Below are 18,843 nucleotides of genomic sequence, written 5' to 3'. Positions count from 1 at the left end.
ACTGCAAAGAGCCGCAAGAGACACATTAAAGAGCCACTTGCAGCTCCCGAGCTTGACGGAGTATCTATGTATCACTGATCTAAAGGTTCCAATCCTGCTGATGACCCATGAAGGGGACAGTATGATTCCACATAATGGAATTTGTTTTCTTCAGTTTTCTCTTTTAAAAACCTGGCAATTACACACACCAAAGTTGTTAAAAGAACATTTTGAGTTTGCAACCTTAAAGTTAGGAAATGTCAGAATTACAAGTGACCTATGTATTTGATGCCCATGTACATTTGCATTGTGATACTTTAATTTCATGATTCCCCCCCCCACCCCCCATAGGACCCCTACCTCATTCAGTGTCCAGGATGGACAATGCTCACTTAATGAGCAGCTATTCCATTTTTTGTTTTAGCTTCATAATGCACCATACCTTATTTACTGCACACTAATCAAACCCTGATCTGTATACAGAATTATTTCCTTAGGACTTTCCTGTGGCACTCATTACTGTAGTATATGAATGCATCACAAATATTAATGAATTTATATTCATAATACCCCATGGATATGGTCTGGTCTTCATTTTTGCAAATGGGCAACTGAGGAATAAAAAGATGGATGTCAAAAGTATGCACTAATTTTGGGTTCCCAGTTTAAGGTGCCTTGGACCTGAGTCTTATATGTTCAAAGCAAAGCTCCCATTGGCTTTAGTTGCAGTTGAGTGCTCAACACTTCTGTAAATCAGACCCAGGGTCTCAAATTAGACACCCAGAAAACGAGGAACACACAATGATCGCCTGTGAAAAGTTTGATTTCAGTGACTTGCCTTGTATCACATAGGAACTTTGTGGCATAGGCACTAATACAGTCCAATTCTTCAGGATGGCATATAGATGCCTTATCCATGAGACCTTGCTTTCTTCCTGCAATCCCTTGCCTCATTCACTATATGCCTTCCAACTTCTGCAATATGAGGCAGGGGTTCTACAGACCAGTCTTCTTTAATAGCCCTGGTTCATCCCTAGAGCAAGGCATCCTGTGCACTGAATATGGCAGAATTCTTGTGGAAAAAATTGTATGTAATTGTGTAATTAAAGACTGTATCATACATAGACAGAAGGATGCCGAATTAAGGTTGCAGACGTAACTTTTAATTCTGGTGTTTCCTAACTTTTGAGCACATCGTTTTACAATCTTAATGTTTGTTTTAATTTAGTTTTTGTGTGTCTAACTTAATATTTATGTTCTGGTATCACCCAGAGGCTGGCAGGGTCAGGACTCCATTGTGCTCAGTGCTGTACAAATATTGTCTGATAGCAAATAAGGCAACAATGTCCAGCTATACACAATAAAATTACCATATTTCACTAAAGAGTTTAACCTTAAATATAACTTTGAGGAAGCTTAATTCTTAACTTTTTTAAAAAGTGTTCAAAATAGTTATAAATAAGAACTACAAGCATTGTTTACCTTATTTTTTAAAATTAAATCAGTTAAATCAAGGGATTTTTATCTTCTCAGATTACCAAAAATACTGAAGTCTTTCAGCCGTGCAAATAAGGTAGTTTAATGAATCCTATTACCTTGGTCTCATGTAAACATTCCCAATCCTATTAGTATCCATATAATATAGGACAAACCTCAGATTTCCACACTGAGCCTGCAAAACTTAATTCCTATTTATAAGGCTATTATGAATTAAATCATAAACATGTTCAAACATCAAGCTTCTAATTAAACTCACAAAAGCACTAACTGTGCAGGTTGAAGTTTTCACCCGCTTTACCTAACTGATGGTGATAGGTTTGAAAAATATGGAAGGGCTAAATATTGTCTTGTACTATACCTTGGGAGCTGTAAAACAGAGTACCATCTTGGTATTTGAGTTTTCAGGGTATGCCTTTGTTAAATTATGATTGTGTAGCAGGTCATTTTTAAAAGGATTGTGGAAATACCTTTCTTTAGGGAGATCCCAAGATGATGGCTCATGGTTTCTGAAATGAAGGTAGTTATGTCAAGATTTTGTAACTGAATGAGCATTGAAAAATGTGGCATGAGAAATGGTGCAGACACTAAGAATTATACAGGTTTAACCTTTTTTTGATTAACAATGTCAATGTTTCTGTATCTTTAAATTTAAGTGATCTTGGAAACTTGATAGTTTACATGTTCACCTGAAGTGTGAAAAATACACTTATAGACCTACTGTATCAGTAGTCAATCAGTGATTAAATCCAGCTTCCCATGTTGAATATCTGTATAAAGCCTCTTAGTGAGATCATTTCTGAATGTGTGGTATAGTATGAGTATGCTGTTACACACAATTGTGTGTATCTTCCTCAGCTGACCAGGCAGGCTTGGTCTCTGCTTTGAACAAATGCTTAACTGCAATGCATTCAGCTGGTAATATATATCTTTCTCATCAGGATCTTGCTGTTTGGTAGAGGATATCTGTAAATGGAGCCCCATTCTTTTATGCTCCCAGTGAGATTGTTTGAGAATAGTAAGGCATATTGAAAGGGTCTTGATGTCCATTTGACCATTTATTTTCCATGGAAAGGTAATTGTATGAAAGTGTTCTTGATGCTCAGCTTCTCCCACAATTCTGATACATATAAGCTATTCCTCTCTTGGCTGCAGTTTCTGGAGGCGGTTCAAATCTGCAACACAGCTTATGCTAGCCCACACCCCTTCTTTTGCTTGCTACCAGATCTTCTGCCTCCACAGCAGCAGTTAGGTGTCATTGTGTTTAGCTCTCATCCTTTTCTTCTCAATTAGTTGTTAGCCATTTGGGGGGCAGATAAAGCATGTTTTCAAGCCTCCACACTGCCTCCTGGTCTGGGAACTGAGCATTGCAGTGGTCACAGCCAGCCAGAATCTCTGGTGCAGCACCTCCCACTTGCGAGGGCACGGGCCTCTGAGTTGGTCAAACACGTTGCTGTGTCCCTCACCTCTTCCCCAGTTTCTGAGACTCCATCTCAGAAAAACCCCAACCAGGGGAACAGAATAGAACAGGGAAGTCCTGGGGCAAAAAAACACCATAAAAGCTAAGACCCTTTTTGGGCTACTGGTCCCCCCACAAGTCCAAAAGTGGGTCCTAGAAACTCTGGGAAGACAAGCTGGGCTCCTACTCAGATCCCTTCCTCTCAGCGTGAATAAGGGGTTTCTCATGATACTCTGGGGTAAGTCCTGCAAAACCCAGAGACTTCGGGTCCCAGAATGGAAAAAGGAAGTGTATTCTTTGCAAGGCACCTGGTACTTTTATTAATAAGTGAAGTGGTGTGAAAATCCTCCCCCCCCCAAGTGAAGGGGGATTTTAAACCCCCTTCTGCCCCGAGGAAGGGTTTGCTGGGATTTATCCCCTTCAGAATCTTTATCAGTGTTCTGTACCGCACTCCGTGCCCGGCCCCAATTCTGCAGTATGTCTGGGCATGCAGAGAAGCCCGTTCCATCTGTGCAGCCCTGCCTCAGGCTTCAGCCTAATGGAAATTGTGTCTGTATGTTTTTTAGCTTGAGGACCCTTGCTCTGCCTGAGAAAGGGACTAAGATTTTGAGGCAGCAGCAGAATGGGAAGTGCCTTCTTATCATCTGCTTTTTTATCTGCCAGAGAAAGGGGATCAGACCCTGAAAGGTGGGTAAAGTGGCTCTCTTCTCACCCCTCCCCTGCTTGACATTAAAGCCTTGAGCACTTCAGGCAGTGTGTGACCATAACAGAGATATGTGACAAGGTGTGTCTTCATAGGATTACAGAGGGGTATGTAAGAAAACCCTTCCTGTATTCAAAAATTATTCTGATTTACTATGTAAAGCCTAGAGTGGTACTAGGTCACTCATACAACACTGTCTTGGGTCTTAGCTGGCCTGGGACAGGCAGCCTTTCACATACCTTTCATACAATGAAGGCATGTATGCCAGTACCCCTTCTGTATTGTATGGTCCACCTGTAAAACAGTCAGGGGGAGAACTATCACACATGCAAATAACATAACAAAACAAAACACACAACCCTAAAAAACAAACCTACAGAACTTTTCCAAGACATGTCAGTTGGTGGCCTGTAAGGAATTTATTAATATTAATAAAATATCTTTCTTTGTTAGCATTCTGATACATGTTTTCCTATTGATGCCTCCTTTGAGAGCATCATAAGATCCAAATGAGGATCCCCAATTGAACCAAATGTTAAACTAAAATGATATAAAATACAAAAACAAAGAAATTACATATATATTGGGAGCCTAAGTTTGGAGCAGTAGTAGCTCCACTACTGAAAGGTACAGTCACGCCTTCAGAAGGGACTTCCTTCTAAAAGACCCTATAGACCATCAGAATTATGACATGCTGCACAGCAATTGCAAAACCTCAGCTATAGTTCAGACCAAAGGTTTTTCACATGTTTGGTAAGGAAAGCTTCCTTTGTAGTCAATGAGTGGCTCATCTTTCAGGAATATGATGGGTTTTTGGAGTGAGACATCTTGGGTTCTGTCTTGTTCAAACACTTGATGTGATTTGTGATAAGCAGTGGATTCTAATTTGGTGGCTACGGGGATGTCATGTTATACCCATGAATAGTCATCGCTCATTCTAAATGGATATCTTGTGCATTCAAACTTAAACGTGAGGAGCTATTGGGGAAAACATTAGAAAAATTAGTAGCTGAGACTGCCAGAGGCCTCAACCCTTGCTGTCAAAGCCAGCACAGCAATCCACTGGTTGCTACCAACTCAAAGAGTATCCAAGAGAGGACTGTTAACCTGGGGGAGTGCGAGGAATCTGGAGAAGTTTCCAAGGAAAGCTAGATTAATTTTCCTCTTAACCAGCAAAATCCTCAGCATGACACTTCCTTCTGATCCATCTTCTGCACGGAATCTTAAGTAGCTGATAGTAGTCCCAGCCAAGGTACAGCTCACAGGCCACAGTGCACAATTTTGCAACCTGGACTCTGGATAACTTCCAAGCTCATGGCTTCACGATAATACCAGGAAAAGCTCTGATTCCCTTGACCAACATAATTCACCTGTGAGTGGGGACAGAGACATTGGTGATGAAGATCTACCCATCACTAGACAGATTCCGGAAAATCCAAATTCTGATATCTATGTTAGACAAATGCATGCAGGCCAACCATAGCACAGTGTCTCTAGTCACTGGGCCTTCTGGTCTTCTGCATATGGGTCTCTCCATGAGTGAGGTCACATATCTGATGTCTCCACGCCTTTTTTCTGGGAGGATGGAACCATTTCTTGGAGCAAATGCAAGACGAGGTACTGGTTCCCAACCAGATGCTTGATCCCCTAAGATGATGAACAGTCCCTGAGAACATCCGCAGGGGTCTTCCTATCTATCTTCCAGACCTGCTGGTTCTCACAATAGACACCATTTGTGAAGGGATGATGTGCACTTCTGGGACCAGTAACAACATAGGATATCTGGAGCTCCAGAGAAAGGAATCGCAGCATCAAGATGTTGGAGCTCAGAGCTGCTAAACTAGCTTTACTGAGATTCCAGAGCTACCTAGAGGGCAGTCATATTTTGATCCAACAAGACAACATGACCACAGTTGCATATTAAACACCCCAGGGGAACAAGGAGCATAGCTGTACATGCAGAAGCAATGGAGACGTCAGACAAGACTTTCCTTTCCCTAAAAGTGATACGTGTGGAAGGAGAGCTGAACCAAAAGGCAGATTGGCTCAGCAGATTCAGTCAACTACTCGGAGTGATGTCTGAACCAGGAAGTTTTCACTCTGATCTCATCGATGTTCAGCCTTCCCTCAGTTGACCTGTTTGGTAATTGCAAGAATGCAAAATGACCAACGTTCTTCACCTGGGAAGCAGACTCCAACCAAGTGCATGGCGACAGATGTTCTGTCACATAGATGTTCTGCTATATGTGTTCCCTCCATACCATCTCCTAGGGAAGGTTATCCAAAAATAAAGCAAGAAGAAGCAAGGGTGATAGCGCGAACTCTGTATTGACTAAGGAGACCCTGGTTCTCTAATCTGATGGAATACAAACTGGAATTGCAGTTGCCGTTTCCCGTGAGATGAGGTGATTTTTTTTTCTCTCTCTCTCTGTCCATTCCTCCATCCAGACCCAGATAGTTTTCATCTGACAGCCTGGCTATCAAACGGGAAGTGTTAGGCCGAGTGCAGCTATCAGGACTCTATTCCATTCTATTCCAGGGAAGTTTCCATTCTAAAAGCCTACTCCTCCACATGGATGGAGTTCATGTCGTCCAAGAGCTCAACACAGATCCAAGAGATCCTGGGATTCTGGCTACTCAGGATTTCCTTCAGAAAGGTTCACATGGAGCCTTCATCCCAGCACCATAGCATCCTGGGTATCAGCTCTAAGTATTGTTCTATTCACAGGATGGTCCAGCTCCTTCGCAGAACTTTCAGATATCCGGATTTCTCAGAGCAATCAGGGCAACAGTTTGACCAATCTTCTCTAAGAGGGACCTAGCACTGGGATTGAAAGCTCTGCCCATTCATCCCTTTGAGCCTCTGATTTCATTCATTCTGCCTATTGGTACAGCATCCAAATGAGAAGCAGCGGCACACCTTTGATGTCAGGAGAACACTAAAGACTTTAATCAAGCGTACAGAATCCACAAGAAGATGAGGCTCCCTGTTAATTTCCTTTCGTCTTGACATGCCAAGGGCTTAGAGTATCCAAGCTATCCTTTTCTAGATGGATGAGACTATGCATCATTGAAACCTACAAGCCTTCCCGCACGCCTGTTCCAGAAGGAATCAAGGCTCATTCTCTTAGTTCCATGGCAACCTCATGGGCCGATATACTGTGCGCTTTCACTGCAGAGATCTGCAAACCAGCCATGTAGCCATGGGCAAATGTCTCTATCAGACATTTATAAGGTGGACTTTCTGTCTCTACACAGATCTCCGTTGGCAGGAATCTGCTCCAGATGGTGATCCAGACATTGCTGTTGCTTAGTTCAAAAATGGATGGAGGGGGTCTTTCCTATTTTTTATGTTCGCTTTTCTGTTCCTCCCTACTCCTCATTACTGCTCACGACTACCCATACGTATCAGGATTGTGATAGACACTGGGCCACAGAATGGGAAACTTCTACCTTATAGTTTCTTTTCTGCTAATAGTATCTCCCACAATTCTTCTAATCCTGGACAGCTTCACAGCCCAGAGTCAGTATTTTATTTGGATAGTTACTGTGTAGGCAGTGGCTTACTGAAGACAATTAATTAGTTGGCACTGAAATTATTGTTACTAATTTTCCAAGAGTTTTTTCACAGCTTTGGAATGAATCATCGGTCAGCAAGCAGGATCTTGCCCCATTGACCATGAAGTGAAATCGTAGTTCTCTCTTCGTTAGAGCTTGTTCAGACTGTAGCAGTTGCACACTGTTTAGTTTATGCCTTTCTGTTTTTTTACAGTATCTGCCTAAATAGTAGATGGACTTTTTAAAAAGTATTTAATAGTTTGTAAAGGCCCTTACCAGTGTTAGCGTTCAGTATATATAAAGCTGTCTAATGAAGTCTGGAGTGTATTTTCTCACACCACTATTAAAAGATCATTTCACCACATGTGGAGTTGTCTTGAGATCACATTTTTACAAAACTGAGCACTAGAGAGTAGGACTCATGTTTTGGTGGTGGGAAATTCCTCGTCCCACCCACATTTTCTTTTTAAAAATAAAAATATATATATTTCTATCTTCCTATTTTATTAAACTGGCCTGCTTCATTTAGTCAGGAGGGCATTAAATTAATGACAGAAGAGAAGGGTAAAAAGAGGAAAGATACGAGTACTCATTTAGCACAAAAATCCAGATGTTGAGAAACAAAATTAATCAAGGTGGCAAAGGACATGAAAGGACATTCTTTAATTGCCTATACACTGATCCCAGGAGCCTGGGTAACAAACAAGAAGAATGGAATTGCTCATTTATGAGCATAAATTCAATATAATTGGTATTACTCAAACCTGGTGGGATGATTCCCATGATTGGAATGTTTAAAATCAATTATTATAACCTATTTAGGAAAGATTGAATGAGCAACGGCGGGGGGTTGGGGGGAGCACTCAGCAAAAATGGCATTACCTGTTTCCAAGTCACCAGGAACTGAAAGAAAATGATCTTGAATGTTTATGGATCAATTCCCTAACAGGTAAAGAATAAGATTGGATACAGACCACCCAATGACACAGGGAAACAGAATGACTGGATCCTTTATGCACTGATCTATAATGTGTAGGGGGGAAAAAAGCTGAGAGACCCTGGGGGACTTCAGTTTGAGTGGAACATGCTGGAGGTCTCATGCTGCCAATACTGAAACATCCTTGGAATTTCTATTATAGATGATGATTTCCTGACACAGAAAGTGTTGCATCGACAGGTGGGTTCTATATTGGACCTCATCTTGAGAGAGAGTGAACTGATCACAGAAATGAAAATGATAGCTTAAGTACAAGTGATCATGACTTTATTCTGTTTGCACGTAACAAATATTATCCAGTCCAGACCGGTAATAAAAAAACATTGTGACTTAAAAGGGTCAGTTTCACAAAGCTGAAAACAATTATGAGCCAAATCAACTGGGAGAAAGAATTTAATCAGAAAAATGTGGTCGATAATTGGAAATTGTTTAAAAACACTTTACTAGATATCCAAAAAAAGTCTCAATCCTACAGTTGAGGAAGAAGGCCATATTAGTTAAAAAATAAAAAACGGGTTGAGAGGGAAGTGAAGGTACTATTTAAGAAATAAAGAAGATATATATAACAAATGGAAGAAAGGGGAAGTTCATAGTAATGAGTGTAAATCATTATCTAGGAAGTATAGAAAATGGACAAGGGAAGCAAAGGAACACAAGGAGAAATCTATGGCCAGCAGAGTTAAGGACAATAAGGACTTCAAGTATATTATGAACCAAAAAAAATCCTAACAATGGTATTGGTCCATTACTAGATGGAAATGGTAGAATTATCAATAATAATGCAGAAAAGACAGAAGTGTTCAATAAATATTTCTGTTCTCTATTTGAAGAAAAAATATATGATATAGTAATATCATATGATAACACTCCTTCCATCCCATTAGTATCGCAGGAGAATGTTAAACAGCAGCTACTAAAGTGAGTCAGACCTGCTGATTTTAAAATGTCTGTCCTACACCCAAGAGTTTTAAGAGCTTGCTGAGGTGCTTACTGAACAGTTAATGTTGATTTTTGATAAGTCTAAGTTCCAGAAGACTGTAAGGAAGCTAATGTTGAACCAGTATTTTAAAAGGGTAAATGGGAGGACCCAGGTAATTATAGACCTGTCAGTCTGACATGGATCCCAGACATGATAATGGAGCAACTGTTATGGGGCTTAATTAATAAAGAATTAAAAGAGGGTAATATAATGGCAATCAAGATGGGTTTATTGCAAAATAGATCCCATCAAATAACTTTATTTTTTTAATGAGATTACAAGTTTAGTTGCTAAGGTAAAGTGTTGATGTAGTACACTTAAACTTCTATCAGGCATTTGACTTGGTAGTGCATCACATTTTGATTTAAAGAACTAAAATGATATAAAATTAACATGACATACTTTAAATGAATTAAAAGCTGGCTAACAGGTCTCAAAATGTAGTTGTAAATAGGGAATCATCATTGAGCAGGAATCAATTCTTGGCCCCATGGTATTTTAACAATTTCACCAGTGATCTGGAAGAAAACATTAAGTCATCACTAATAAAGTTTGCAGATGACACAAAAATTGGGGGAGTGGTAAATGAATGAAGAGAGCAGGTCACTGATACAAAATGGTCTGGATCACTTGGCAAGATGGACACAAGCAAACATTATGCATTTTAATACAGTTAAATGTACATGTGTAGATCTAGGAACAAAGAATTAAGGCTGGGGGGGATTCTATCCTGGGAAGCAGTGACTCTGAAGAAGATTTGGGAGTGTTGATGGATAATCAGCTGAACATGGCCGGCGTCACACAGGGCACTCAGAAGGACTTATGTGATCTTTGGATGCATAAATGGGAATCTTGTGTAGGAGTAGAGTGATTTTTACCTCTGTATTTGGCACTGGTGCAACCACTGCTGGAATACTGTCTACACTTCTAGTGTCCACAGTTCAAGAAGGATGTTGATAAACTGAAGAGGGTTCAGAGAAGAGCCACAAGAGTGATTAAAAGATTAGAAAAGCAAACCTGCCTTATAGCTAGGGCCCTACCAAATTCATGGCCATAAAAAAGTGTCACGGGTCATGAAATCTGGTCTCCCCCTGTGAAATCTGGTCCTTTGTGTGCTTTTACCCTATACTGTACCAATTTCATGGGGGAGACCAGAGTTTCTCAAATTGGGGGTCCTGATCCAAAAGGGTGTTGCAGGAGCGAGCGATCGTGGTATTGCCACCCTTACTTCTGCGCTGCCTTCAGAGCTGGATGGCCAGAGAGCAGTGGCTGTTGCCTGGGCACCCAGCTCTGAAGACAACAGCAGTGCAGAAGTAAGGGGGGGCAATGCCATACCATGCCATCCTTACTTCTGTGATGCTACTCGCAGCAGCTCTACCTTCAGAGCTGGGCTCATGGCCAGCAGCCGCTGCTCTCTGGCCACCCAGTTCTGAAGGCAGCACTGCCGCCTGCAGCAGCACAGAGGTCAGGGTAGCAGTACCACAGCCCTGCCTATAATAACTCCTTTTTGGGTCAGGACCCCCTACAGTTACAACATGAAATTTCAGATTTAAATAGCTAAAATAATTAAATTTACTATTTTTAAAATACTATGACCGTTAAATTGACCAAAATGGACCGTGAATTTGGTAGGGCCCTACTTATAATGATAGACTCAAGGAGCTCAGTTTAGTTAGCTTAACAAAGAGAAGGTTAAGGAGTGAGGTGATTACAGTCTCTAAATACCTAGACGGTCAACAAATATTTAATAATAGGTTTTTTAGTCTAGCAAAGATAGGTGTAACACAATCCAATGGTTGAAAGTTGAAGCTAGACAAATTCTGACTGGAAATCAGCCATACATTTTTAAGAGTGGATAATTTAACATCAGACCAATTTATCAGGGATCATGATGGATTCTCAATCACTGATGATTTTTAAATCAATATTGGATTTTTTCTAAAAGATATGCTCTTGGAAATATTTTGGGGGTAGTTCTACGGTTTGTTATGCAAGAGATCAGACTGGATGATCACAATGGTTCCTTCTGGCTTTGGAATTATAAAATTCATTGATTCATAATTTGTATTTAAGAATTTATCTGTGTACAGTGTTCTGAGAGGTTCTGAGATAGGGGCTTTGTTTTATATCTAATTCCTGCTGTAAATAATAAATTATAATCCAGGTGCTCAATTCCTGGTCATGTTGAGAACTACTTGTATTAAAAGTGATACATATTTCATTCTTATGTCAGAATGTCTTAGCTCAAATGTCACTTCAGTTCTTGCTCTAATGATTCTTATCCAGAAAGTAATACTGTATCCCTGCCATACCGAGCTCCAGAATTTCCATGTAAAAAAATCTCATTTACATTCTAATTCAAATGAAAAACCCAACATTGAAGTTCCATAGGCTCTCCAAGTTGTCCTCTGAGCCTGCACATCAAAGCCACTTACTTGAAATACAGTGATTGAATCAGATGGTGTTTTCTTCCTAACCCTGGTGTGCAGTTTGCAAATTAATTCCAGTTCTGCAGTTTCTTGTTGGAGTCGGTTTTTGAAGTTTTTTTTATTGAAGAATTGCAACTTTTAGGTCTGTAATTGAGTGTCCAGGGAGGTTGAAGTGTTCTCCGACTGGTTTTTTTAATGTGTTAATTCTTGACATCTGATTTGTGTCCATTTATTCTTTTGCATAGAGACTGTCCGGTTTGGCCAATGTACATGGCAGAGGGGCATTGCTGGCACATGATGGCATATATCACCTTAGTAGATGTGCAGGTGAACGAGCCCCTGATGTGATTAGGTCCTATGATGATATCCCTTGAATAAATATGTGGACAGAGTTGGCAGTGAGCTTTGTTGTAAAGATAGGTTCCTGGGTTAGTGTTTTTGTTGTGTGGTTGCTGGTGAGTATTTGCTTCAGGTTGGGGGGCTGTCTGTAAGTGAAGACTGGCCTGTCTCCCAAGATCTGTGAGAGTGAGGGATCGTCCTTCAGGATAGGTTGTAGATCCTTGATGAAGCGCTGGAGAGGTTTTTGTTGGGGGCTGAAGATGCTTCAAAAATAGACTCCAACGAGAAACTGCAGAACTGGAATTAATTTGCAAACTGGACACCATTAAATTAGGCTTGAATAAAGCCTGGGAGTGGATGAGTCATTACACTAACTAAAGAACTATTTCCCCATGCTAATTTTTCCCCTACTGTTACTCACACCTTCTTGTCAACTGTTTGAAATGGGCCATCCTGATTATCACTACAAATGTTTTTTCTCTCCTGTTGATAATAGCCCATCTTAATTGGTTAGTCTCGGTAGAGTTGGTATGGCAACCCCCATTTTTTCATGTTCTCTGTATATATATCTTCCTACTGTATTTTCCACTGCATGCATCTGGTGAAGTGGGTTTTAGCTCATGAAAGCTTATGTCCAAATAAATTTGTTAGTCTCTAAAGTGTCACAAGTACTCGTTTTTTTTGCTGATGCAGACTAACATGGCTACCACTCTGAAAGTAATTCCCAGAGGTGGTCATAGCTGTATAGTAACTTGTCTTTTGTTCAAAAATATTGGATGTCCCATTAATGCTGTGCATACCAGTAAAAAAAAACAGGGGCGGGGGGGAATCAAATGTACCTTTGTTGACAATTTTGTTCTTTCATAAAACTTTCATGTATAGCTTTGTTTTAAAGGACTTTCATGTTAAATTATGGATAACAGTCCTTTAAACACTATCAAGATGATATACTTGTTAGTGTAGGTGACACATCCCACACTGGTGTTCCTCAAATTATTGTCTGTCAGTGATAAAAAGCTCATCAGTTTATCAAATCATTTCATCTAAGTCTCAAACTGCCTAGATCTTGATTTTATGTTAAGATCTTTCTCAGTGCCTCTCTTCCTTCCACACACAACAAAGATAAAAACATATTGTGCAAACATAATAATATGTTAGATAAATCTGTCCACAGAAATATTTTAAAGGAACTGCCTCTATTGTGTGTAAAATCCCTCTGCTATATTTGGCATTAGTACTTGTTTGGAAATGGAGACTGCCAGTAAAAACAGAAAATAATTTCTCTTTCCAACCTTAGTTTGAAACTGAAATACTTTAGTTTTCAGCATGTTACCTCTACTCAACTGCCTTGAATAAGGATTAAACAACAATCGCAGTTGGGACATAAGAATTTAACATAAGGGCCATACTGGCTCAGACCAATGGTCCATCTTGCCCATCAGCCCGACAGTGGGCAGCACAAGATGTTTCAGAGGGAATGAACAGAACATGGCAATTTCAAGTGATCCTCATCCTCAGTCATCCAGCTCAGCTTCTGGCAATCAGAGATTTAGGGATACCCAGAGCATGGAGTTGTGTCCCTGACCACCTTAGCCATTGATGGACCTATCCTCCGTTAACTTCTGTTTTGTTTTTTTTAATCCAGTTGTACTTTTGGCCTTCACAACATCCCCTGGCAACAAGTTCCACAGGTTGACTGTGTGTTGTGTGAAGAAATACTTCCTTTTGCTTCTTTTAAACCTGCTGCCTATTTATTTAATTGGGTGACACCCGGTTCTTGTGTTATAGAATCATAGAATATCAGGGTTGGAAGGGACCCCAGAAGGTCATCTAGTCCAACCCCCTGCTCAAAGCAGGACCAATTCCCAGTTAAATCATCCCAGCCAGGGCTTTGTCAAGCCTGACCTTAAAAACCTCTAAGGAAGGAGATTCTACCACCTCCCTAGGTAACGCATTCCAGTGTTTCACCACCCTCTTAGTGAAAAAGTTTTTCCTAATATCCAATCTAAACCTCCCCCACTGCAACTTGAGACCATTACTCCTCGTTCTGTCATCTGCTACCATTGAGAACAGTCTAGAGCCATCCTCTTTGGAACCCCCTTTCAGGTAGTTGAAAGCAGCTATCAAATCCCCCCTCATTCTTCTCTTCTGCAGGCTAAACAATCCCAGCTCCCTCAGCCTCTCCTCATAACTCATGTGTTCCAGTCCCCTAATCATTTTTGTTGCCCTTCGCTGGACTCTCTCCAATTTATCCACATCCTTCTTGAAGTGTGGGGCCCAAAACTGGACACAGTACTCCAGATGAGGCCTCACCAATGTCGAATAGAGGGGAACGATCACGTCCCTCGATCTGCTCGCTATGCCCCTACTTATACATCCCAAAATGCCATTGGCCTTCTTGGCAACAAGGGCACACTGCTGACTCATATCCAGCTTCTCGTCCACTGTCACCCCTAGGTCCTTTTCCGCAGAACTGCTGCCTAGCCATTTGGTCCCTAGTCTGTAGCTGTGCATTGGGTTCTTCCGTCCTAAGTGCAGGACCCTGCACTTATCCTTATTGAACCTCATCAGATTCCTTTTGGCCCAATCTTCCAATTGGTCTAGGTCCTTCTGTATCCTATCCCTCCCCTCCAGCGTATCTACCACTCCTCCCAGTTTAGTATCATCCGCAAATTTGCTGAGACTGCAATCCACACCATCCTCCAGATCATTTATGAAGATATTGAATAAAACCGGCCCCAGGACCGACCCTTGGGGCACTCCACTTGATACCGGCTGCCAACTAGACATGGAGCCATTGATCACTACCCGTTGAGCCCGACAATTTAGCCAGCTTTCTACCCACCTTATAGTGCATTCATCCAGCCCATACTTCCTTAACTTGCTGACAAGAATACTATGGGAGACCGTGTCAAAAGCTTTGCTAAAGTCAAGAAACAATACATCCACTGCTTTCCCTTCATCCACAGAACCAGTAATCTCATCATAAAAGGCGATTAGATTAGTCAGGCATGACCTTCCCTTGGTGAATCCATGCTGGCTGTTCCTGATCACTTTCCTCTCATGCAAGTGCTTCAGGATTGATTCTTTGAGGACCTGCTCCATGATTTTTCCAGGGACTGAGGTGAGGCTGACTGGCCTGTAGTTCCCAGGATCTTCCTTCTTCCCTTTTTTAAAGATTGGCACTACATTAGCCTTTTTCCAGTCATCCGGGACTTCCCCGGTTCGCCACGAGTTTTCAAAGATAATGGCCAGTGGCTCTGCAATCACAGCCGCCAATTCCTTCAGCACTCTCGGATGCAACTCGTCCGGCCCCATGGACTTGTGCACGTCCAGCTTTTCTAAATAGTCCCTAACCGCCTCTATCTCCACAGAGGGCTGGCCATCTCTTCCGCATTTTGTGATGCCCAGCGCAGCAGTCTGGGAGCTGACCTTGTTAGTGAAAACAGAGGCAAAAAAAGCATTGAGTACATTAGCTTTTTCCACATCCTCTGTCACTAGGTTGCCTCCCTCATTCAGTAAGGGGCCCACACATTCCTTGGCTTTCTTCTTGTTGCCAACATACCTGAAGAAACCCTTCTTGTTACTCTTGACATCTCTGGCTAGCTGCAGCTCCAGGTGCGATTTGGCCCTCCTGATAACATTCCTACATGCCCGAGCAATATTTTTATACTCTTCCCTGGTCATATGTCCAACCTTCCACTTCTTGTAAGCTTCTTTTTTATGTTTAAGATCCGCTAGGATTTCACCATTAAGCCAAGCTGGTCGCCTGCCATATTTACTATTCTTTTGACTCATCGGGATGGTTTGTCCCTGTAACCTCAACAGGGATTCCTTGAAATACAGCCAGCTCTCCTGGACTCCTTTCCCCTTCAAGTTAGTCCCCCAGGGGATCCTGGCCATCCGTTCCCTGAGGGAGTCGAAGTCTGCTTTCCTGAAGTCCAGGGTCCGTATCCTGCTGCTTACCTTTGTTCCCTGCGTCAGGATCCTGAACTCAACCAACTCATGGTCACTGCCTCCCAGATTCCCATCCACTTTTGCTTCCCCCACTAATTCTACCCGGTTTGTGAGCAGCAGGTCAAGAAAAGCACCCCCCCTTGTTGGCTCCTCTAGCACTTGCGCCAGGAAATTGTCCCCTACGCTTTCCAAAAACTTCCTGGATTGTCTATGCACCGCTGTATTGCTCTCCCAGCAGATATCAGGAAAATTAAAGTCACCCATGAGAATCAGGGCATGCGATCTAGTAGCTTCCGTGAGCTGCCGGAAGAAAGCCTCATCCACCTCATCCCCCTGGTCCGGTGGTCTATAGCAGACTCCCACCACTACATGGAAAGGAGTAAATAATGCTTCTCTATTCAGTCTCAACACCATTCATGATTTTTTAGACCTCTATCATATCCCACGCCCCCACTTTATTCATCTCTTTTCTAAGAACACTCCTTGTATGGAAGCCGTTCCATGTCCCTAATAATTTTTGTTGCCCTTTTCTGTACTTTTTCCAGTTCTGCTTTCTTTCTTTCTTTTTTTTTTTAAGATGGAGAGACCAGAACTGCACACAGTATTCAATGTGTGGGTGTGCCATAGATTTATAAATTTGCATTCTGAACTTTTCTGCCTTATATATCCTTTCCTAATGGTTCCTAACATTGTTAGCTTTGTTGACTACTGCTGCACATTGAGCAGACGTTTAGAGAACTATTCACGATGACTCCAAGATCTTTCTTCAGTGGTAACAGCTAATTTAGAACCCATCATTTTGTATGTATAGTTGGGATTATATTTTCCAATGTGCATTACTTGCACTCATCAATATTGAATTTCATCTACCTCTGTGTTGCCCAATCACCCTGTTTTGTTAGATTCCTTTGAAACTCTTCAAAGTCAGATCTGGACTTAACTATCTTGGGTAATTTAATATCATCTGAAAATTTTGCCATCTCATTGTTTATCCACTTTTCCAGATCATTTACGCATATATTGAACAGCACATGTCCCAGTACAGATCTTTGGAGGTAGGATAGTACCACTAACGTTTTTATTTATTATAATTTTGATGCTGCAGCTACAAACTGAATATGCTGCTGCATCCGTTTTAATAAAATTAGATCTGATTTGCAAAATACTGTATGAAAATATAAAGTCCCTAAAGTACTTAAATATCACTTGATGATTTGCCAGGGTCATTGCTTTGTTACCTTATAATTTCATGTAGTGAGAAAGGTTTCACCAGTCTTCCATCTTGTTTTGTTTTTAGTCTTTGAGAGCACTCAGGCAATCAAGGCAGGGTCTGTTAGGGTTCCAATTAGAGAGTCATCTTTTCTCACTTGCTAATTCCAGCAGTAAAAACTGTCTCTGAAGAAAAATGTCTTTGCACAATGTGAAAGAGTATGAGTGAAGTTCTCTGATTCTTGGTTTAAACAGGTAATGAGTCTTTTAAAATCCAGGTTAAAAAAAAATTGGTAAACTTTTACCAACAAGCCTCACATTTTAAGGAAGTGTCTGCACTGAGAATGCTTGGTCTTATTGTTTGGAGAATTGCTTACATGGCGGTCTGCAAATTGTGATTGGTGATGCATGCCATGTGTGCTGCACTTGTTAAACCCATAAATGCCCCCCCACCCTAACCCCCTAAAAAACTCCAAACAAAAACAACAGTTAAGGCTGAAACATAGCAATTTGTCCATTATCAAAGCCTGATTTGTTTGTAATCATACTTTTCATAGTTCTGACATACTTAGGATTGACTGCTAAATATAATGGTATAAATGTAGATTGTTGCTTTGAGAATTTTCCCCATATAACTATAGCACTATAAATTTACCCTGAATTGCAAGTATTATGCTACAACTTGTTGTATTTTAAGGTGTCTTAGTCCATTTAAATGTTTTGAGATGGTACTTTTTAATGTTGTAAATATCTTTCTCTTCTCTTAGGAAGCATCACAAGTGGTTCCACAGCACTCTTTGAAGTTCCTGACACGTGGTAGCCAACATCTGTATTAATAAAAAGTGAAGCTGATTCAAAGCAATTGCAAGAGTATACCACTTGGAAGCCATACTTTATTTAAATAAAAAGTGGTGTTGAAAAATAAGTATGTCTCCTGAAAATCAGTTTAATTTTTTTAAACTGTCTACTGAACAATCACTGTCAGTTTTACTCGTGTATTAACTAGTTTACAATTCTGTCTGTTGATCATGTGAAAACTTTGCTGTCGTAAACAATGTTAGATTTAAGAAGCAAGACTAAACATGTTTTGGTCACCTGTTATGGCATGTTGGCTATGAAATGTACAAAAAGAATCAGCACTATTAAGAATTTTGTTAGGCTGTTTCTTGTGCTTGAGGGGAGTTATCACATAAGTCTTCTCATCTTCAGATGTTCCGGCGATATCAGTAGTCCTGAACAGATAAACCTCAGTATCGGTTACTGCTTTCTACCAGTTACCCTGGAAACCTTACAGTGTTGTCCTTTTTCCTCAGTAGGAAGACTTCAGCCAGTATCTGTCTGGAAACTAATCCTACACATATATATCCTTTTGTTCTCTTGGAAAAATTTAACTTATACTTTCCTTAAAAAAAAAAAAAAAAGAAGAAAGAAAGAAAGAAATTAATGTTGGGAGGAGGTGGGTTTTCTTTTCTGTTTTCACTCAAGTCTTGATCTGGTTTTCCATGGTTTGTGTTTTTTGTAAAAATGTTTTTGAAACCTGTGACAAACCTGCAAACTGTACCAGCCCTTTATTCATTTACAAAAAATCTGCTTTGGTAGATTTCAGAAACTTTGATATTTAACATTTTTGTATCATGGAAATAAAAATGAAAAATGTATTTCCATAAAATGAAAATAAAAAACATTTTCTTAGGACCCAGTGTGTCTGTATTTTTCACATCATTTATGTGACTTTTC

At 40.7% G+C, this 18,843-nt stretch overlaps 1 protein-coding gene across 3 annotated transcripts in view; it reads left to right on the top strand.

The window, feature by feature from the left end:
• The window catches only part of PARN (poly(A)-specific ribonuclease), a 162,782-nt gene extending 144,063 nt beyond the window's left edge, over nt 1-18,719 (top strand). For 2 of the 3 annotated variants that reach the window (XM_084641665.1, XM_084641666.1), the window contains exon 24: nt 17,874-18,718. In XM_084641665.1, coding sequence (XP_084497791.1) covers nt 17,874-17,926 — 53 coding nt within the window. In that variant the 3' untranslated portion in view covers nt 17,927-18,718. Of the gene's footprint in view, nt 1-17,873 lie in introns of all 3 variants that reach the window. The other variant, XM_084641663.1, reaches the window with a different exon arrangement.
• The last annotated feature ends 124 nt before the right edge of the window (nt 18,720-18,843 follow it).

Source organism: Lepidochelys olivacea (genome assembly GCF_965140295.1).
Source record: "Lepidochelys olivacea isolate rLepOli2 genome assembly, chromosome: 10".
Lineage (NCBI taxonomy): Eukaryota > Metazoa > Chordata > Testudines > Cheloniidae > Lepidochelys > Lepidochelys olivacea.
This window is presented reverse-complemented; position numbering and strand designations above follow the sequence as displayed.